Source organism: Eschrichtius robustus, chromosome 16 (assembly GCF_028021215.1).
Source record: "Eschrichtius robustus isolate mEscRob2 chromosome 16, mEscRob2.pri, whole genome shotgun sequence".
NCBI classification, from domain to species: domain Eukaryota; kingdom Metazoa; phylum Chordata; class Mammalia; order Artiodactyla; family Eschrichtiidae; genus Eschrichtius; species Eschrichtius robustus.
Window position 1 is genome coordinate 23,651,772 of NC_090839.1, and position 16,381 is coordinate 23,668,152.

General features: G+C 50.2%; 1 protein-coding gene across 9 annotated transcripts in view; it reads right to left on the reverse strand.

Moving 5' to 3' along the window:
- Positions 1–16,381, reverse strand: part of EPB41L1 (erythrocyte membrane protein band 4.1 like 1) — a 70,126-nt gene that overhangs the window by 44,168 nt on the left and 9,577 nt on the right. For all 9 annotated transcript variants that reach the window (XM_068525100.1, XM_068525103.1, XM_068525108.1 and 6 more), the window contains 5 exons: positions 11,289–11,479; positions 10,209–10,373; positions 8,182–8,286; positions 7,527–7,569; positions 4,104–4,179 (listed from right to left, as the gene is read on the reverse strand). In XM_068525100.1, coding sequence (XP_068381201.1) covers positions 4,104–4,179; positions 7,527–7,569; positions 8,182–8,286; positions 10,209–10,373; positions 11,289–11,465 — 566 coding nt within the window. In that variant the 5' untranslated portion in view covers positions 11,466–11,479. The remainder of the gene's footprint in view (positions 1–4,103; positions 4,180–7,526; positions 7,570–8,181; positions 8,287–10,208; positions 10,374–11,288; positions 11,480–16,381) is intronic.

Sequence of the window (16,381 nt, forward strand, 5' to 3'; positions counted from 1 at the left end):
TTGGAAGAATTAACATTGTTAAAATGGCCATACTATCCAAAACAATCTACAGATTTAATGCAATCCCTATCAAATTACCCATGACATTTTTCACAGAACTAGAACAAATAATCCTAAAATTTATATGGAACCATAAAAGACCCAGAATTGCCAAAGTAATCCTGAGGAAAAAGAACAAAGCAGGAGGGACTTCCCTGGTGGCGCAGTGGTTAAGAATCCACCTGCCAATGCAGGGGACACGGGTTTGAGCCCTGGTATGGGAAGATCCCACCTGCCGCAGAGCAACTAAGCCCATGTGCCACAACTACTGAGCCTGCACTCTACAGCCCGTGAGCCACAACTACAGAAGCCCGCCCGTGCTCCGCAACAAGAGAAGCCACTGCAATGAGAAGCCCGCACGCCACAACAAAGACTCAATGCAGCCAAAAATAAATAAATAAATAAATAAATTTATTTTAAAAAAAAGAACAAAGCAGGACGCATAACCCTCCCAGATTTCAGACAATACTACAAAGCTACAGTAATCAAAACAGCATGATATTGGCACAAAAACAGACATATGGATCAACGGAACAGAACAGAGAGCCCAGAAATACACCCACACACCTATGGTCAATTAATCTTCGACAAAGGAGGCAAGAATATGCAATGGGGAAAAGACAGTCTCTTCAGCAAGTGGTGTTGGGAAAGTTGGACAGCTGCATGTAAACCAATGAAGTTAGAACACACCCTCACACCGCACACAAAAATAAACTCAAAATGGCTTAAAGACTTAAATATATGACAGGACATCATAAAATTCCTAGAAGAGAAAATAGGCAAAACATTCGTTTTCTTAGGTCAGTCTCCCAAGGCAATAGAAATAAAATCAAAAGTAAACAAATGGAACCTAATCAAACTTACAAGCTTTTTTTTTTTTTTCAAACTTACAAGCTTTTGCACAGCAAAGGAAACCATAAACAAAACAAAAAGACAACCTACGGACTGGGAGAAAATATTTGCAAATGATGTAACCAACAAGGGCTTAATTACCAAAATATACAAACAGCTCATACAACTCAATAACGAAAAAAACAAAACAACCCAATCAAAAAATGGGCAGAAGACCTAAATAGACATTTCTCCAAAAAGACATATAGATGGCAAATAGGCACATGAAAAGATGCTCATCATCAGTAAATATTAGAGAAATGCAAATCAATACTACAATGAGGTACCACCTCACACCGGTCAGAATGGCCATCGTTAAAAAGTCTGCAAATAACAAATGCTGGAGAGGGTGTGGAAAAAAGGGAACCCTCCTACACTGTTGGTGGGAATGTAAATTGGTGCAGCCACTATGGAAAACAGTACGGAAGTTCCTCAAAAGACTAAAAATACTGTTGCCATATGATCCAGCAATCCCACTCCTGGGCATATATCCGGAAAAAACTGTAATTAAGAAAAGATACATGCACCCCTATGTTCACAGCAGCACTATTTACATTAGCCAAGACATGGAAGCAATCTAAATGTCCATCGACAGATGAGTGGATAAGGAAGATGTGGTACATATATACAATGGAATATTACTCAGCCATAAAAAGAATGAAATATTGCCATTTACAGCAACATGGATGCAACTAGAGATTATCATACTAAGTGAAGTAAGTGAGAAAGAGAAGGACAAATACCACATGATATCACTTATATGTGGAATCTAAAATATGACACAAATGAACTTATCTATGAAACAGAAACAGACTCACAGACATAGAAAACAGACTTGTGGTTGCCAAAGGGGGGAGGGGGTGGGGGAGGGATGGAATGGGAGTTTGGGATCAGCAGATTCAAACTATTATATATAGAATGGATAAACAAAAAGGTCCTACTGTATAGCACAGGGAACGATACTCAATATCCTATAATAAACCATAATGGAAAAGAATATGAAAAAGAATATGTATATATGTATATATAACTGAATCATTTTCTGTACAGCAGAAATTAACACAACATTGTAAATCAACTATACTTCAATAAAATAAATTTTTTAAAATGCATGTGGTTTTGGTTCATGGGTGTTTTTACCATGTAAATGCTATCAAATGCTATATCTGACCACATAGCTTGCTTTTTCACTCCCAACTATGTGCCTTAGAGCCCTTCCCATGTCAGCATACGTGACCTGACTTTATTCATTTTAACTTCTGCACCATATTCCACTGTCTGGACAAAACTGTTTGCCAATGTTTTCTCAAAACTTTTTTATTTGGCTCCAGCTTTAAACGAATTGTCCAAATTGGTTTAAAAGAAACATTTCCAACCACTAGGCCATGATTTTTTTTATAACTTTCATGCACACTTGGATGATTTTACAATTTTTAGAACCATTTCAAAGCACTTTTTATTGCTTTTTAAGTTACTGTGTATTTTTTTTTTAATATTCCAGTTCATGCTCAGCCTGCAATACCTCCTTGCCCACTTTGCTATGTTTCACCATTTTTTTTTCCAATTACTTGTTTCTTTGCCTTTTAAGTGGCTTTTACTTAGTATAGTTTTTACTGCTCTACGACATTATTTTGCAGTCAGAACTGAAGCTCTGGCCAAAAGTACAATACATGCGGCCTCAGTGTGTGCTCAGAGCCAAGGCAGAGGCTCAGAATCAGCAGCAGCTCAAACATTACAGGCACCGAGTGTGGGCTTATAAGCATATCATTCAAAAGTCTCCAAATTCAGAAATCATTACCAAACACACTGATCAGTCTTTCATTTCAGTCACTTTGTCATTCTGACCAGTTTATTTGGGTTCTAAATATTTTTGACTAAATCAGCTGCTACTATCACCCCATGCTCTGAGGCCAGCCACATCGGGCAGGGCTAACTTCCTTCCTGGTGTCCCTAGAGGCCCAATGTCCAGGGACCAGCACAAAGAGGAGAGGCACCAGTGGGCAAGACCAGGGGATGGGGGCTGTATTGGTCTAAAGCTCTCAGCCCTTTCGGGAATGAAGTTTAGACCCTGCTGCTGCCACCTTGGCCCCAAGCTGACCTCAGGAATTAGAGCAGGGCTAATGAGGCCAAGGCCTCAGGTCTGATCTATTCCAGGGATATCTGTTTTATCTCCCAAGGCCAGAGTCGGTATCTTGACCTTGGCCCATTGCCTGGCAAATGGCAGAGATTAAGGAGGGACCCAATGGGAGACAGAGGATGGCTTAGTAGCTCCCTCTCCTGCTGTAGGAATAACTCCAAGCCACATCCTATGGTTGGTGGGTGTTTAGGGCCCAGCACACGGATGACACAGCCCCAGGATATTGTAAAGTAAGACTATCTCTTTGGAAGGGGCTTAGATAAAGAGAAAGGCCCCTCCCTGTTTTGGATTTCAGAGGCAGGATGAGCCCCATGGAAGCTCTCATCCTGAGAGATGCTTTGCACCCCCTTCTAATCTTTAAGCCTTGTTATCTACTGGCACTGAGGCACAAGGCCTGCACCTACAATCCACGTTCACCCCAGCAGCCTGGGCTTGCCTCCCTGGGGTGGTCACATGCCTCATTTGACTCCCACACGCCTGCCACGTGCACAGAGTAGCACACAGGACCAAACTCCCACTTGCAAAGGCATCGGTGTTCTAATCCCTCCTATCCCCAAAGTTAAAACCTGGTGGTCCAGCCAGCACATCAGCCTTCAGACATGTCTGGTTTATCCTACCCAGAGATGGCCCACACCATGCTTTTTAAGAGTTTAAATTAGTTGCCAATATTTAAAAAGTGTGGTTTTTACTCTCAAATCTCTAGCTTCACTCCAACTATCAGGCCTGATTCCCACATGGCAGTGACTGCCCGAGCAGAACAGCAACTGTTTTAAGCGGCATCTGTCCTCTTGAATTCACACTGAGCCCCACTGTTCCCCGTGACACCTCTCCCTCTGAAGTCAAGGGTCAGTTACCATCAACCACTCCGTTTGCATCACTTTCTCTTGCACTGAGTTGGTTTCCCTTGTTGATGCTGTCTGCCTGGCCTCAGTAGGCATCTGGGTTTGCACCTGCCGTCATGTACCCATATACCACCTTGTGTCACCCAGGGCTCTGTGTCCATCCCCCTCCACCACCATCCCTCCCCAGCCCTCACCTTGTGATGTCTTCTGTCAGCTGGGCAGGGTCAGGGGGGTAGAACTTGACTGTGAAGGCAAAATTCCAGGGGCTGCCTGAGAGGAGAAGATGGGGGAGAGATCAGAGAGGCCCCATCTCCCCCGTGGGTGGCCCAGATGCACCATGCCATGGGCAATTTTTCAGTCTTCCCATAACAATCATCTTAGGACAATCCAGTAAGAGACCCTGGCACATTATTCCCACTTGACAGACGAGGAGACTGAGGCCCAGATTAACAGACTTGTGAACTAGCAGTGGGAAGGAAGGTAGAAAGAAAGAAAACAATGGTGCATGCCAGGCATGCTGTTAATTACTTTACAAACATTGCTTCATTAAACCTCACAACATCCCTGTAAGTCCTATGATCATCCCCATTTTGTAAATGAGGACGGTGAGGCCCAGGCAGTAAAGTGGCCAGTCCAAGGTCACAAGCTAGGAAGTGGCAATGCTGAGGTTCAGACCCAGGCCACCTGGATCCAGAGCCCACGCTCTTCCCTCTACACCAAAGTCTGTGCCCCAGGACATTAGTGGGAAGATAATTAATCTAGAAAATACCACATTAAACAGGTTTCCTAACTTTGGACTTCTCAGAGCCCTCACTCTGCTACTGTGCATTGCACCTCTTGAAGGGGGACATGCATTCAAGAGTTTCCAAAATCCATTTGACCTGTTGCATCCATTTGTCACAGGGCATCCTTCCAGATTAAAGTTTCTCAGAAAACATGTTGCAAAACTCTGCCCTATATGATGTTGACTCCATCTCAGATGGCAGAATTGGATTATAAACAAGACCCAAAAGCAAATATAATGGGCTAAAAGCAACAAAGAACATTTCACAGGGGTAAATGTTAACCTCCACGTTTAGATATGAAAAATCAATGGTACACATTTACAAGGTAGAGAAAAATAAACGCTGAGGTTTCAGCTGGAAACAAGCTCTGCAAACCAAGAAGAGGGATGACCACTTAAGAAGAGGGGGGAGGGAGGAGGCCTTGATGAAAGGCCATAATCCAGAACAATGGTCAGACCACCCCTGGGACATTTTGGGCTCCATGCTCTAAAGGGACCTCTGACAAAGTGAGAAAGAGAGGCCCATCCAGGGCAGGGCTGTGGACATGAAGGGCTGGAGGCCATGCCATCACTACCATCCTTGTCCCTGTGGGCATCGCCATCTTCACCATACAGCTGTCATGTCTCCAACACTTACTAAGTGCTGGTCGCTTGGCTTGCTAAGAACTTTACACCTGTTTTTGGAATTTAATCTTTATAGTGATCCTGAGGTAGACTTTCCTTTTAATAGATGAAGGTTTTGAGAGGTTAAGTCATTCTCCCAGGATCACCCAGCTAGTCAGCGATAGAAAACAGGTCTAGCCTCTGATCATATGACTCCACAACCTAGGCTCCTGACTGCAGCTGACTCCTTGGAAACAGCAGCCTCAAGGGGAAACAATCCCTGTCTCAAGAATAATAATGGGGGAGTTCCCTGGTGGCCTAGTTGTTAGGATTCCGGGCTTTCACCGCCATGGCCAGGGTTCAATCCCTGGCCGGGGAGCTGAGATCCCACAAGCCGCACAGCACAGCCAAGAAAAAAAGAGAGCGAGAGAATAATGGTAATAATTAATAATAATAATAATGGCTAATACAAACTGGGTGTTACTATGGGCAGGCACCTTTTAGGTGTTGAACACCTAATAACTCATTTAATCCTCACAACAACCCTAAAGATAAGGGTAACCCCCACTTTACAGATGATGAGGCACAGAGCAATTAAATAACACGAGAGGTAGTGATGGAGTCAGGATTCAAATCCAGGCGATCTACTTCCCGCGTCTGTCCTTTTAACCGTCACACCAGATTGCCTCCTACTATGTGAAGCACCTACTATGTGCTGGCTGTTGTTCACACTCACATCACTGAACCTTCATCCCCACCTAGTGAGGCAGTAATCACTAATCCACTTGCTAGGGAGATGCGGGAATCCAGAGAGGTGGAGGATTTGCCCCCAGTGCCCTAGGTGATGGGCACTGAGATTTGGGAGGAAATATACCCAACTCTGAAGGCCAGGACATAAGGACTCAGGTGCCACCTACAGAAGGTTGGAGTTGTCACAGATCAAGAAAGTGGGTAAAAAATTGCTCTGTGGGGGCCCCAGAAGCCAGAACTGGGGTGAATGGGTGGAAACTGCAGGGGTAGGAACAGAGACTGTGGCTTTACTAAATAAAGGAGGGAGCCCTGCTCCTTCATAACCCAAGGCGATCACCTCTTGCCCTGGGGAGGGAGCCGAGACCCAAAGATTCTGTCAGCAGCTTCTCTTTTCTAAGGTCCTGGTCCTTCTCAAACACTCTCAGCCACGGTGTGCGTTCTGATTCTTTCAGGCATGAGAGCCAGGCCTCCCAGCTGGGCTGGGGTTCCTCGGGACAGCATAAAGGCCAGGCCTAGGACCCTGTTGGCCCCAGAGAAGGGGGCTCTGTCCGTGAGCCTGCCTCTTTATCTCCAACTGACAGGAGGCTGCAGGAAGCATCCCTCAAGCCCCCTCCTGCATAGTCAGCTGGCATCCCTAAGGCCCAGCTGCCTGCTGTCACGGCAACAGGCTTGGCTATAGCTTTCCAGCCAGGGGACCAGGAAGCCCAAGCACAGCCAAGGGGAGGAGCCCCCAGTGGAGGCACCGCTGCCTCTAGGCTCCAAGTCCCCACTCACTGCATGCCCCCTGGCTGAGGCCACCTACCTCCTCCTTCTGGCGTTTGAAGGCTGCCCCGCCCCTCCCAACATGCCTTTTTTCCTCTGGGCCAGAAAAGACAGGTTTTTGTCCTGCTCATCTGTCTTCGACCCAGGCCTTGAAAAGAGTGCAGGATGGTGCTGGGAGGCCAGGGCTCAGGACCTGGCGTGGCCCATACCTCACTCTGTGATCTTGGGTAAATAACTGCCTCTTTCTGGGCCTCAGTCACCCATCATTAAACACAGGACACGTTCACTCCTCTCAGTTGGCAGAGTGGCCTAGAGTACTGTGGGGACAAGGAATCTGATCTGAGTCAAAGGTCACTGACCACCAAAGCCCGCCCTGGCCCTGGACAGAAGGGTGGCTGTTTTGAGGCCATCGGTTTGTCCCCTTGTCCTCGATGACTCTGCAGGTCCCTTCCAGGGCTGACATCCTGAAGGCAGCTGTGATCCCTCCGCTAACCTGCTGGGTGACTCCAGACGGTCATTCCTCCTGTGCAGGCCTCAGGCTCCTCATCTATAAAACAATACCCTGCCTTCCCCAAGATCTGCCACACACAGCAAACGAACTCACGGGTCCGAACGCACTTCCCAAAGGAGGAAGGAGCAGCACAACTAGGGCCCTCAAGGCCTGGAGCCCCCCCCTCCGCCCTTCCACTACCAGTTCCAACCACAGCAAGTCACTCACTCCGGATCTGCTTCTTGATTTCCTTGGAGGGGTCCAGCCAGTTCTGTAGGAGAAGATAGAGTTCTTTAGAGGGAGACGGAGGAGGGGACTTGGGTAGGGCTAGGAGAGAGAAACGTCCCGAAATGGCCTGCCAACAGCCCCTTAGCTGGGAACACCCTTCCCTGGCTGAGCTGTCTGGGTCCCTTCCCCTGGGACTGGGAGGTGAGGGAACGAGGCCTGGCTTCACTCAGGGTTTGGGACCCGGGGCCCTGGGCCTGGCGTTGCTTGGAGGCAGCACGGTGAACGGGTAATGCAGCTGCAGTGGGATTGGTGGGAAGAAGGACACTCAGACAGGAGCTTCCCAAGGGTGGGGAAGAGGGGCTGGGGGTGAGTGCCTCAGCTCCCGCAGGAAGCCATGCCACGGCTCTCCAGATACCCATCTGGGGCTGACTTGAAGGCCCCCAAGGAAGGACAGGGGCACAGGGGAGACAGAGAACTGAGGATGGACAGGGCAGGCTGAACCCTGGAGGCGTGCAGACAGAAGGTACCTAATGAAGAGCTGAGGGCTGATGGAAGCCATGGGATGTGGCCAGGCCAATGGGGGCCTAAGGGAAGAGACCCCCCCCCCCAACCCAGGGCAGGCCTTCCAGCCAGCCCCGCTCCCCAGCCCAGGTACCTTCTGGCTGTCGGCATCACAGAAGGTCAGGCCAAAGTAGTCCTTCTCCAGGAGGTTGAGGTGCTCACAGACCAGGTCAAACAGCACCTGGCCGCGGCCGTGTTTCTGAAGAGAAGAGCAGAGCTGCCGTGAGGCCGGAACACACCTCAGGGTGGGGCGGGGAGATGCCCCAGGCTCCACCAGGACAACGTGAAAACCCGCAAGAGGTTTCCAGCATCTGGGGAGGATCCCAGCACTCCTGCCACCCACCTGGCTCTGCTCTCCAAGTCCTAAGGAATCTTGGGGGGACACTAATGCCTAGCCCATCAACTGCCTTCTTCCAAGCCCTCCTGGGGTCTTCCTAGAACTCAGACCTGCTTGGGGGAAAGCCAGAGTGGGGTGGGGGAGTGACTGATTTTTCCTTCCTGTACAGTGATTAGGAGAAACAGGCTAAGTTGGACCCAAGGAGCAGAAAACCAAAAGTCTGAGTTTTGAGTGTGAGAGGAAGAGACAAGCCACCTGACCTGTGAGGGACATGGGCAGGGGAGGAGGGGAGGGCCTGGGACTCAGGGTCACAGCGTGACTCTCCTCCCCTGGCCCCTCCCCTTACACTAAGGGAGCATCACCTCTACCCAGGCCGCAAGTGAGGTTCCAAGGGGGCTCACAGAGCCTAAATCAGCCTCAGTTGCAAGCAGCACCGTTCGAGCCACCTTCTCCCCCCAACTCCCATCAGCAAGGCGTGGTACCTCTCTGAACACCATCTGGGCCTGAGGATTCAGAAGACAAAGCCCAGAACCTGGCTGGGTACCCCAAACCCACAGGGGTGAGGATAAGCATCAATAAAGAGATCACGGGGCAGGGGGCGTGTGAAGCAGTCACTACCCAAAGAGGCAGTGGACTCCAGGGAGCGGGTGGGGTCCCTGCAAGGTCTGGGTAGGGCACCGGGGACTGGCTCCAGGCCTGACTGTGGGGAGTAGCTGGAAAACCAAGGGATTCCTGAGCCTGGAGGAGACCTTCAGAGAGAGTGGCCTCGGTCAAACCCTTACACTCTTCTAGGGCAGCTGAAACAGCACCTTGGGGCCACCGTGGGCAGGAGGGAAGAGGGAGAAGATATCCCTCTGTTTTGCCCAGGAGTAGGCAAGGTGTCCACCCTGCAACCTTTCTATGGAAGAAATAAACATTAAAAAAAAAAAACAAACCCAACCCGGCAAAGACGACAGAGCCAGCCTCCCAGGCCTCAGAAGTCGGTCCGTTAAGACCAGGGATCAGGGGAGAAAGGGAGGTGGGTCCTGTCACTCTCAGCAGTAAGGCCACCCTCTGGACTCTTCCATACACCTGGACGGGCCAGGAATGGTGCCTGGACCGGGGCAGAACCTCGAAGGGGGCGAGTGAGAGCTCAGAATTCGGGTGGGAGTTCCAGCCCGTACAGGAAAGGGAGATACTACATGTGGGGCCAGGATGGCTGACCCCAGAGAGGAGATGTCTGCCCAGCCACCCACTGTGGGCCAGAGCCATGCCACAGGGTGTCTCCACAGCCTGGGGGGAGGATCCTTCCAATGGGCCACCTCCCTATGCCTGGGGGACACCTCACCACGGAAGCCTCGAGTGACCAGTTTGTCCTGGTGCCCTGGATAGGGTGCTTCACTGGGAGAACCCTCCTCCACACCCGTTATATACATGAAAATGATTCTGGTTGAAACCTCAGCGTCTGCTGGGTGAGATGAAAGAGCCCAGGTCCTACCAGGCTACAGATCAGCCCCGAAACGGCGACTCCTTGCCAAGGTACAGCCACCCTGAGAAGCCCTTTCCTGGCACCAGCCCTGTGCCTCGCCTAACACTATCTGCAATCAGAAGAGCCCTCTGCGGGCCTCGGTGCCACCATCTGTGCCCAGGAGGGCTGGCCGGGTCATCTCCCCAGGACGCGGCAGTCGGTCCAGGCCTCCATGAAGAGTGGATGCCCTCTGGCTTGGCCCAGGCTGAATGCGCACAGAGGCCTGTCCTGGCTCTGAGGACGGTCGACCAGGGACGGGGCCTGTGGTGCTCCCTACCTCCACCTCACACTCATACTCAGAGGCATCGAGCAGAGTGACTCGGCAGACGGCACTCTTGTATTTCTTGGCAATCTTCTGGGGTGATTTCTGGGCCTTGCTGGGCGTGGTCCTCTCTGACAGGCCATCGGCCTCCCCGTAGTCCTTCTCCTCCATGTCTAGGCTCTGCAGGTCCAACCAAGGGAAGGGTTTAGTCAGCGAGCTAGAAACCATAGCCTTTCATCCAAATGAGATGCAATAAGGATGCAGCTGGGGCTCAGACAGACCCCAAAATGAGAGCCACTGCCCTCTAAGACTCCCCCCAGGTGACCACGGTCTATGGTGGGTGTGTGCAGGAAGAGAGCCAGAGCTTCTGCGTACAATGGGTGGGCTCATACGAGGGGTCCACTGCTCCCCTGCAGGCGGAAGCATCCCACAAAAACCACACCCAGAGGCCAGAGCTGTCCTATCTGCCTAGAACAGTGCATGAGGGATCAGGACATGGTCTCCTCCTTCTCAGTCTGTCACTGGGTCTAGCATGAGGCTGGGACTGATCTAGTGGAGGGAAGGGAGGTCAGAGCCCTGCCCACTAGTCCTAACTCTGTCACTGACATCCTCAATGACCTTGGCAAAGTCCCTGCCCTCTCTGGTCCAGTTGTGAATTAGGGGAGGTGTGAATTCAATGGCTAGATGAACCCCCAAGCCCCCTGTCTCTTTTTAGGGTGATGAATTTTTGCTCTGCAGTCACCCTGGGCTTGCCCCGCTAGAATGGACAGCCTTGGGGGATAGGAAGATAAGGTTGAAAGAACACCGATTTTCAAAATCAGATCTAGATTTGACTTGCACTTCTGTCACTTTATAGCAATGTGACTTTGGGTAACTCACTTCATCCTGCTGAGGCTCTGTTTCCCCAAGTGTAGAATGGGGAAATCAACAGTTACCTTCTTAGGTCTCAGAGAATTAATTATAAAAATGAACACTATGCCCCCTGCACAGTGCTTGGCATGTAATGGGTCAATAATACATCTCAGTTTCCTTCTTTCCTCCCTCCTGGAGGACGGGCTGGGCAGGAAGAGGGATCCCGTGCTCTCAGGCACACACCTGTTCAGCAGGCCGAGCGTCCTGATGGGCTGGATGCTTCTCATTGGAGTTGGCCTCGGGATGGCCGTGGCCTGCGGGGGTCACAGGGGTGGTAGCTGCGGCGGCTGCCTCAGGCTGCTGCGGGGCCTCCTCCTGAGCCTTCTTCACCTCAGAATCTGGGCCTGTCTCTGTTGTCATGGTGACCAGCACGCCTGCATTGGCACGAAGGAGAGAGCATGTGATGGGGGAGAGGGGCAGCAATGGTGCGACAGAACGGTGCGAGGGGGACAGGAACCACACATGCAGAGAGACAGATGGAGACAAATGGACAAAGAGCCACAGAGAGAAGGAGGAGGGAGGGAGGGAGAGACAGAGGAAGTGAGGATGGGGACAGAGTCATGAGAAGCGAGGGGTCAGTGGCAACAGCCGAGGTCACAGACCCCCACCCACCCTTGTGCCCATATAGCTCCTCAGGGACTCCAAGCTCTTGGCCTGGGTCTGGAATCAGGGCCCTTCCTAAGGGCGAGGAGAGTCTCTCCAGGCGGCCCCACTCTGCCAAGAGCACCAGGGACAGTCAGTGACCACCTCCAGGCAGGCCCTTGGCCAGGCTGTCTCTCCCACTACAGCACCTGGCACGCGGTAGCCCCTCAATCAATGTTGGATAAATGGAACTCAACCCAAAGAGCCCTGTGCTCCCGGCCTTTCCAACCCTGATGTCGGACAAGGCTCTTCATGCCCCAAGCCTCAATAATTCCTGCCCCCTGACTTCACAGGGATGTTGTCAGGATGTACTTAAAGGGATAACACAGGAAGGTACTCTTAAAAAACGCATAGCCCTGATGATGTCAAAGTCAGGCGAACTGGGCTCGGGCTCCACATCTGCCACAAATGGGCAGTCGGTTGGTCTCACTAGGACTCATCCAAAAAAGCAAGGGACTTAGAAATTATCTCTGCAACCGACTATTCTTATCATTTTCCCCTCAGAGCAGGAAGTGAGGAGATTTCAGAGAGTCAAGGACCTGTTGCCCAGCTGCTCTTTGGAATAAGCAAATTGCAAAGAGAGAAAAGGAGAGAGAGAAAGAAAGAGAGAGAGAAAGAAAGAATGGCATGGTCCCATTTTTATATTAAAAAAAAATACCAATAACCTCAACAATACATCTTTGTGTTTGTACACATGTAGTAAAAGATCTGAAAAGATACTTACCAAACGGTTAAGAGAGGTTAATAATTCAGAAGTAGATAGAGGAAAAAGAGAGAGTTCCACACGGTGGGATAAGAGAGGGAGCTTCATTTTTTACTTCATACACTTTGGAATTACTTGTATAATTTTAAAAATACATCTACATTTTTTTAACCCACAAGTTGTTTGTTTGTTTGTTTGTTTTTAGGAAGGCAAAAGCACCCATTTCTGACCCCCACTGGTGAAAACAAACCCCTCAAAAAAAAAAAAGTTTGGAGCTAAAACCGGGTAACAGAGAAATGAGCAGGAACCCTCACCCCTGAGTCTAGAGCCTTCCTCTGAATCCATCATACTAAATGAGAAAGATCCAGATGAGACTTGGCAGGTCCCTCCCTCACCCCACCCACCTTGGGGCCTTGGATGGGCAGTTAGACAGACAGACACGGGATTCACCCTGGGCTGTGCACATGCTCCAAGCCCCAGCCCCACGGTTCCTTTTTATTCTTCAGTTTCTCCCCCTGCCTTCCAGGGGCCACCAGTCCCACCCAAAGCAAGGGACACTGGACAGAAAGTCAGGGGCCCTGAGCACCCCGCTCAGCCACCCAACATCTCTAGGGCCCTAGAGAGGTCACGAGCATCCTCAATTCCCACCTCGTGGATAATGAGTAGAACACCTTGTAAGCTGGAGCTCATAGCACAAATGAGAGGGTCTGTTGTTACGGATGCCGCTGTTAACAAGATGAGGAGGAAGGGAAGACCTTGGTCCACATTGCCTCATCCCCACCCAAAAATGCTTTCCACTCACGTCATTACCCCGGGCTTTAAGGGTATAATTTAAAGCCACAGTTAAATAAAGGCTCTCTGTTGCTTATATGACACTAAGTGCTGACTCTGTGCCAGAGCTCAAAGCAAGAAGAGCTGCTCCAGGGGGTCTCACAGCCTCGTGGTGTCAAACTGAGACGTATCTGCCTGGCTCTGGATTACTTCTAAGCCCTCACTGGAGGATATCAGCCATAATGCTAGATAAGGCCTACAGGGAAGAACGCTGAAAATAAATGCCTGCTTAATTTTGCTTCAAAAAAAAAAAAAAAACCAGAACCCATAGACTAATCTGTATGTTTTGTGCAGGGAGAAGCAGAATCCACAGGCCCCTCATGGGTCCAGGGAGCCCCAGAGACTCCAGCACATCTACTCCCACCTCTGCCTCAGTCTGATTTCAGCCCGTACTCTCTGAACCTTCCCTGGGCCTGCATCCTCTTGGAAATAGCCAGGAGAGTAATCTCAAATAAATATCCCAGTCTTTCACCACCCAGGTCTCCAGCAGAGGCTGCTGGCATGACTGCCTGGTGCTGGGAGAACCTCAGGGGAAAGGAGCTGGAAGCCTTCTGAGATAATTCAGTCTTCTCCTCTTCTTTTACAGGTGAGACCCAGAGAGCAAAAGAGGCTTGAGTGGGACTTCCCTGGTGACACAGTGGTTAAGAATCCACCTGTCAATGCAGGGGACACGGGTTTGAGCCCTGGTCCAGGAAGATCCCACATGCCGCAGAGCAACTAAGCCCGTGTGCCACAACCACTGAGCCTGCGCTCTAGAGCCTGCGAGCCAAAACTACTGAGCCCGTGTACCGCAACTACTGAAGCCCGAGCGCCTAGAGCCCATGCTCCGCAACAAGAGAAGCCACCACGATGAGAAGCCTGTGCACCGCAACGAAGAGCAGCCCCTCTCGCTGCAACTAGAGAAAGTCCACGCACAGCAACAAAGACCCAATGCAGCCAAAAATAAATAAATAAATATATTTTTAAAATATATATATATATCATGGAAGGGACTTCCCTGTTGGTCCAGTGGTTAAGAATCCACCTTCCAATGAAGGGGACGTGGGTTCAGTACCTGAACTAAGATCCCACATGCCGCAGGGCAACTAAGCCTGCGCCCTGCAGAGCCCACACACCACAACTGGAGAGCCCAGGTGCCCCAAATGCTGAGCCCATGAGCTCTGGAGCCCGTGCACCACAACTAGAGAGAAGCCCATGTGCTGCAACGAAAGATCCCGTGTGCTGCAGCTAAGACCCGATGCAGCCAAATAAATAATTTTTTTTTTTTTAAATCATGGAATCATGGAAAATTTTCACCTGAGTGAAAAAGCATGATACACAACAGTTTGTACAGATTGACCCTATTTTGATTAATGCACACATACAGTTACAGAAATTTCAGCAAAGTATTAACTATGGTTGTTTCTAGAAGGCAGGTATACAAATTATTTTTTTCTTCTTTCTGTTTAACTGTAGTTCTCATTTTTTCTACTATACTTGGAGATTTCTTGAATGATTTAAAAAAACTAGAAGTTAAAAAATAAATTTCTCCAATGCACATGGCCTGGTATGACAGGATGAGAAAGAGATAAATAAAATCTGTTTAAACTCTAAAAAAAGTTATGAATTAAAAAGAAAAATCACATTATTATTTTTTAAACCTATGATGAGATCCTTCTTTATCTCACAAGTCCAGGGATAATGGCATGGTTCTCTCACTGGGGTACAGAAAGTGAGCCAAGAACCTGGCCTTGGCTTCTGCCACAACCAGTCACATGGGCACAGTTCTGCCCAGGCCCAGGTCAGCACAGACTGATGGAGCCCGCTGGGCGGCCAAGCCGGCCAGGCACTGTAGGGGACCCAGAGGGACATGTGCTGGTTCCTGTGGAGCTCATTGCAACACGGGAGGATGATACTCACCCAGGATGTGACTTAGATTTGCCAGTGTACATTTCAGCCTCTAGAAGATTCTAGGACCTGGTGATCAGGAGTATGGCCTGGCGTTCCCAAAGAAGACTTATAGGGTAGGGAGTGCAGGGTGAGGGAGTTAGGTTTTGAAAAAAGGGAGAATCTAGACAGGTGATGGCAGGGAAGGCATTTGGGCTGAGTCACTATGTGGGCAAACGCCCAGATGTGGGAATAAGTAGGGCTGTGCGGAGAACAGGGAGGAGCCTTGATATCTTGACTTCTTGGAACAAGAAGCCTATAAAGGTGAGCTCCACCCAGCCTGGCAGGAGGGACAGGCTGCAGTCAGGGAGAAGGGAAGGAGTGGGGTGGGGGGATGGGGGCTGGCAGCTTTGCAAGAGTCAGAAGTGTTACTCTGCTGGAAAGGGCAAGACTCCCATTGCTGAGCCACTGCGGGCCAGGCCCAGCGTCCGGGACTCCGTACACAGTCATCTCACGGACCCCTCCATGCAGGGCAGCAAGGCAGGGGGCAGACCCAGGTCAGTCAGACCTAGACACGGAGCCCGGCTCCACCACTAGCTCACTCTGGGACCTTGGGCAAGTGACTTCACTCCTCTGAGCCAAGGTCACCTCACCTATAAAACAGAGATAGTCCTCCCTCCCTCTCAGGGGGGGTGATGGAGATTCAGGAAAATAACATAAAGAGGGCACCCAATAAAACAACCCTGAGAAGGTCCAGAATTACAAGCAGTAATGGGAAGCCAGAGTAGGGAGTGGTCTGCGAAGCAGGAGTTTAGAAGTGCCCACCCAGGGACTTCCTTGGTGGTCCAATGGTAAGACTCCACGCTTCCACTGCAGGGGACACGGGTTGAATCCCTGGTCGGGGAACTAAGATCCCACATGCCGCGGCCAGGAAAAAAACAACAAAAAAGAAGTGCCCACCCAGAACAGATGGATAGAGGGAGACAGAGGCCGGCAAAGCCTAACTGATGACACTAACATATGAAAACCCAAATGCACAGGATTAGAAAAGGGAAAGGTCAGCCAGAGAAGTAAATACTGACAGTGCCTGCGCCAGCCCTGTCTGGAAGAGAGGGGCCCAGTGAGGCCCAGCATGCTTGCCTGGCCCCCTCTGGGGCCAGCTCAGCAGGCTGTCAGCCTCTGATGCTCTTCAACATTGCAACCACTGGCCGGCTCCCCGGGTTTGCCTTCCGGG